Here is a 5,380-nt window from a genome sequence, read left to right as displayed (position 1 = left end):
CGCGGAGAAAAAGGGTACGTTTCTTGAAACTTGCATCTTTTAATATTTAACATAAAATATATCAAATAGGGGGTGCATTAGAGACAGAGAGATAATCACAAAAACAGAGGTACAAATAGGCAGAGATAGATTCGGTACACTAATGCGTGCCCATCTCTAATTCGATTCCCCACATAATGTACAAATGCCTTCATTTAATGTTCAAATCATAAGCTGCTAGAGATGGCAAATGTTTTATTATTTGAAAAGCTTGCGAAAACGGATATAGTTTAAAAAGCTTTTTGATTTATCTCACGTGAATTAAAGGACAGTTTAAAAAAGCTAACTATTCAAGGGGCATAATAGAATAGAAATAGAGATTAAAACTCGTTATGGATCATATATATATATATATATATATATATATATATATATATATATATATATATATATATATATATATATATATATATATATATACTTTTAACATGTGGATAGTGCTAACTACTGCGCATGTCCCACAATATTTCCTTGATTGAAACGTTTATGGTTGAACTTCAGGGGGACTAAAAAAGTGCAGTGATTACTGCTGATTTTCATAACGTTTCTGCGGGCTTTGAAAACCAATCGTTTGTGCCGCCTATATCTAAGTGAACCACTCCTACGCATGTAAGCTTTCCAAATTGATATACGACAATATCTACTTTCGATCACGTGTCTGAGACTGGCGACTTAGACGGAAAGCGCGTCATCTCGCATGCCCAAATTTTCCCCTTCTGCAGTTGGGATCCAAAACATCTATCTGCGGTCATCCGCGCGGGGAGCGCGGGGTTACAACGATGTTTAACTCGGTCAATCTGGGCAACTTCTGCTCCCAGACACGAAAAGAGAGGAGCTCCGAGTTCGGAGAGCGCGCGGGGTGCGCCTCCAACCTTTACCTCCCTAGCTGCACCTATTACATGCCCGAGTTCTCCGCGGTCTCTTCGTTCCTACCCCAGGCCCATTCACGCCAGATCACCTACCCCTACTCCACGAATCTTTCGCAAGTGCAGCCGGTTCGAGACGTGTCGTATGGGTTGGATCCGCCTGGGAAGTGGCACCACAGGGGGAACTACGCGTCCTGCTACACAGGGGAGGACCTGGTGCACAGGGAATGTCTTCCGCCATCGTCCACCACCACCATGACGGAAATGCTGATGAAGAACGAAAGCGTCTACAACCACCACCACCACCATCACCACCACCACCACCCCAGCGCGAACCACCCCGGCGCGGGCTTTTATTCAGGCGTGAGCAAGAATAACGTTCTGCCTCAGGGCTTCGACCGCTTTTTTGAGGGCGCCCACTGCGGACCGGACGGGGGCTCGCTGGAGAACTGTGCGCAGCAAAAGGGCGACCCCAAGCCGGACTCGGCGTCGTCTAACGCCCCCCCGGTCGCCCTCCGCGAGAGCGAAAACCCGGAGACCGAGGAGGATAACATGACGCCGGGCTCGTGCGCCTCCTCGACGGGGACAAAAGACGACAGCTCGTGCAAAAACGACCATTCTAGTAGGTATCTTCAGCTGAGAAGAGGTGAAGGGACAAGCCCAGCGTTTCGTCGGTCAGGTTTTATGTGGAGTTTTATAAGCGTTCAAAGGATTTTATTATAACCTACAAAAGCTCTTTCTTCCTACGAGAAGAATTTTTACGATGGGAAAGCGCTTTGAAAAAACGATATGTTACACACAGGCAAAGCTGTACACGAGTCTGTGAAATTTTAAGAGCCAGCTATTGTGACAAATGCTAACTTTGATCGTGAACTTGTGCTAGGCGTTTTTAAGGGATGTGGAGCTGTGCTGTGGAGGGTAAAAAGCAATTGGGCAGAACAGTGCTTTCGATGACTGGCTAGTTAATCCTATAGGTGCGGTTCAGCTCGCTGATTGTATTTAAAGCAGTTATGTGGCTTCACGTTTCTTGCTGCTGCTCTTGCTTTAGGTATTTGAGGTTCGTTTATATATATACGTTGATGTTGAACAATTATAAAATATCATTCACTATGATAAGATATTTAGCATGATTAAAAATATGCTGCATGTTTTTTAGTCAACAAACATTCAGTTTATCTAAAATAAAGCATTTTTTGTAAAGATAAGTGAAATATGTTAGACTGAAGAACTTTTAATTAGCCTTGGTTTGATTTATATATTTAAAATATTTTTATATTTCCTCACACACACCGTTGTTACTTAATAATTTATGGACCAAAAATAGTTGTTAAAAAGTTCTCTTATTGTAAGGTGAACCATTAATGTTCCAAACGCCATGCGTCCATTTAGATGGCAGACATAAGAATAAGGCACGGGATGTTCTTAGCAGAATTCATAGTATGGGATTCAGTGTAAGCATTAGATGCTCTATTCAAGTTAAACAGAAATATTTTGCATTAATAATTTGATATCACTATGAGAACAAAATGAGACATGAGCCAATTATCCATGGCCAAGGTTATACCCCTGCATGCATGCATTTGGTCATGCAGGTTTGTATTTGTTAATATGGTAATTAAGATGGTATTTATCTGGCAACTATGACGGTAATAGTGGAAATCCATATGTTTAATCGTTTAATCCGGGAGACTTTTTTATTTTGTTTGCATTGTGAATTGAACAGTTGCTATTATTTTTTATTATTTGTGCTATTATTAAACTTAACACGAGATACACGACAGTTAAAGTAAAGCCTGTTTTGTGACAAAGTAAAACTAAAAACCTTATGAGGTCATGGGTGAATCAACAGCGTACTTCCAATTGCAAGACTAGAAATACATAAGTCACTAAATATTGCAAGTATTAAAAGTATTATTGAGCTCGACTGTTGGGAACTTAAATTACAGAATCTAGTGTACAACAATAATATTAAATGTCATCGACACTGAGAATTTGTGCATTAAACATCATAAAATATTTAATTCTGAGTTGAACTAAATGACTTTAAGGAATTTTTTTTCGAAGTCAGTGTACTTATAGTAATAATGAACATCTTCAGGCGAGGGCTGTGTGCGCTTGCTTTGTCAATTAAAACACAATGCGAATGATTAAATATGTTAATTATTTAAAATATGTCATGGCTATTTAGATTGCATTAGTGTATATAGTATTTAGAGGTAGGATGATAATAGCTGTCATAAAATAAGATGTATAATAATAGCTGTCATAACATGTTAGTATTAGGTGCTCCATGTTCTTGATTTGGGGGTTAAAGAGCTAAAAGATATATGTAATTCTGAGTAAATTCGACTTAGACTATACACTATACATTCTAAGAACTATGGCCAAGGTTATGCAACTGTATTGCAATTGTCTATGCTGTGCGATAGCTATTTGTGTACCGTGTTGATTCAAATAGAATAAAATCAAGTCATATGTGTGTTTATGTTTTATCCAAACCAAGATCGACTTCAATTCTCGCTTAACACTGGGAATGAAAAAAGGAAGCAATGTGTTGGTCGCAGCACGTCATGCCCTGTTTACTCGCTCTGTTCGCTTTATTAAAACGAATAGCCTCAATATTAGAAACATGTGTACGCATAATTCACATTTATTCCGTTTATTGATGCAATGTGTGTGTTCTTTACGGTGTTTTGCTGTTGGCTCATGTTTATGGGGGTATAGAGCCATGCAACGCATTTGACCTTGCCCTCTGTTTTTGTTCTGTCTTAAATTGTTCAAAGGTACCCCAAGAACGAGAAAGAAGCGATGTCCGTACACCAAGTTCCAGATCCGAGAACTTGAGCGAGAGTTCTTCTTTAACGTTTACATCAACAAAGAGAAGCGGCTGCAGTTGTCCAGAATGCTAAACCTCACTGATCGACAGGTCAAAATCTGGTTCCAGAACCGACGGATGAAGGAAAAGAAATTAAGCAGAGATCGCTTGCAGTATTTTTCTGGTAACCCTCTTTTGTGAACTGGAAATAATGGAGGTTCGTTTCCAAATCTAGAGTGAACGAGTGATTATGAAGCCAGCAATGAAAAAAAAGTACTAAATGTTCTCGGACTTTGCAGATGAATAATAGGTACTCCATTTAGTACGTTTCTTTACAAACCGCCAACTTCAAGTACTAATGGAATCACAGCTTGTAGAAAGGGGAATCACATGCAAAAGGCGATCATTTGCATCAAGTGAAGGCCCTTTTGAATTTGGAATTTCGTCATTGTATTATCATTATGCTGAATTTTTAGGCCTGTTGTACTGTGAAGATGTTTTAGGCACATATACATATTATGAGTAATAGTAGACTCAATGAAAAGAGCTTTAAAAGGTTTAATAAAATGCAGTGGTGCAAAACTATTTGTCTATGCTATTTGTATTAATTTAAATATACGTCTTCTCAAATAAACACTTAATAATTAACCGTATAATAATATTTTCATTCTAATATACACATGTGCCTAAAACCTTTGAACAGTATCATAGGTTGTATGGTGCTTAATTCAACCGTGGCAAGCAGATACATGCGAAGAAAATACAAATACGCTACATCAACACGATCTTTTAGAACCATTATTTTTTCCACGTGCACTTGACGATGAATTGAGATGAATTCAGCAGCCAAAGTACCATTTATTTTTCACAGTAGTAATGTTTCAACATGTTTTGGATTACAAATAGTATCAGTAACATTATTGTTATTATTGTAATTACTGTATAATGTTATGCCTCCGACTCCCTGTATTTACAAGGGTAGTTGAAGAAATCGTCAAAATACTCACCAGAACATTCTTTAAATATTCTTTGAAACACTATGCAATAGCTTTATCACACGCGTGTTGTATTATTATCTGTAAATATGTAATTTTATTTTCTTTAAATGTTTGTTTTTTCCCACTTCATTATCAACTATAGAGAACTGGAAGGCAGAAGAAGTGAAGAATGCAGGGTTTTCTATTTCTACACCATTGTAAGCTGTTGTTTATGCTTGCTGTTTACATGTTATGCGGAGAAAAGGACGAAAACGATAAGTATTTGCATCACACGCGAAAAGAAAAATGTAACAAAAATAAAGGAAATTACTAAATTGCGGCAGCTCACATTTGCCCAGGTGTTGTATTTTATTCAAGCATACATAGTTAAATACATGTATGCTGCTTACTTATAAACATATCTTAATTGTTTAGCATGTAACTGAAATGTGCAGTTAGCAACATTTATGCACCAGGTCTATGAACCCGGTAGCTATTGATTTTTAAACGACAAACTAATATGCAAAGCATTTTTAGGTAGCTTAAGTGCGCCAAATGTATGCAGGAACACCATTTGGCGTCAGAGCTGATAGATCTAATCAGAACCAAAATCAGAAGATTGATGATGACCATAAAGAATCTTTAAAACCAGTACAGCCTGCTGTAATTGGAAAATCAGAGAC

The 5,380-nt window shown here is 38.0% G+C and overlaps 1 protein-coding gene across 1 annotated transcript; it reads left to right on the top strand.

The window, feature by feature from the left end:
- Window positions 1-501: 501 nt before the first annotated feature.
- Window positions 502-5,045, top strand: hoxc11b (homeobox C11b). Its single transcript, XM_049471898.1, has 3 exons — window positions 502-1,527; window positions 3,689-3,904; window positions 4,861-5,045. The coding sequence occupies exons 1-3, from the start codon at window positions 819-821 to the stop codon at window positions 4,917-4,919; spliced, it is 984 nt and encodes a 327-aa protein (XP_049327855.1). The 5' UTR covers window positions 502-818; the 3' UTR covers window positions 4,920-5,045.
- The last annotated feature ends 335 nt before the right edge of the window (window positions 5,046-5,380 follow it).

This window comes from Astyanax mexicanus, chromosome 24, assembly GCF_023375975.1.
Source record: "Astyanax mexicanus isolate ESR-SI-001 chromosome 24, AstMex3_surface, whole genome shotgun sequence".
NCBI lineage: Eukaryota > Metazoa > Chordata > Actinopteri > Characiformes > Acestrorhamphidae > Astyanax > Astyanax mexicanus.
This window is presented reverse-complemented; position numbering and strand designations above follow the sequence as displayed.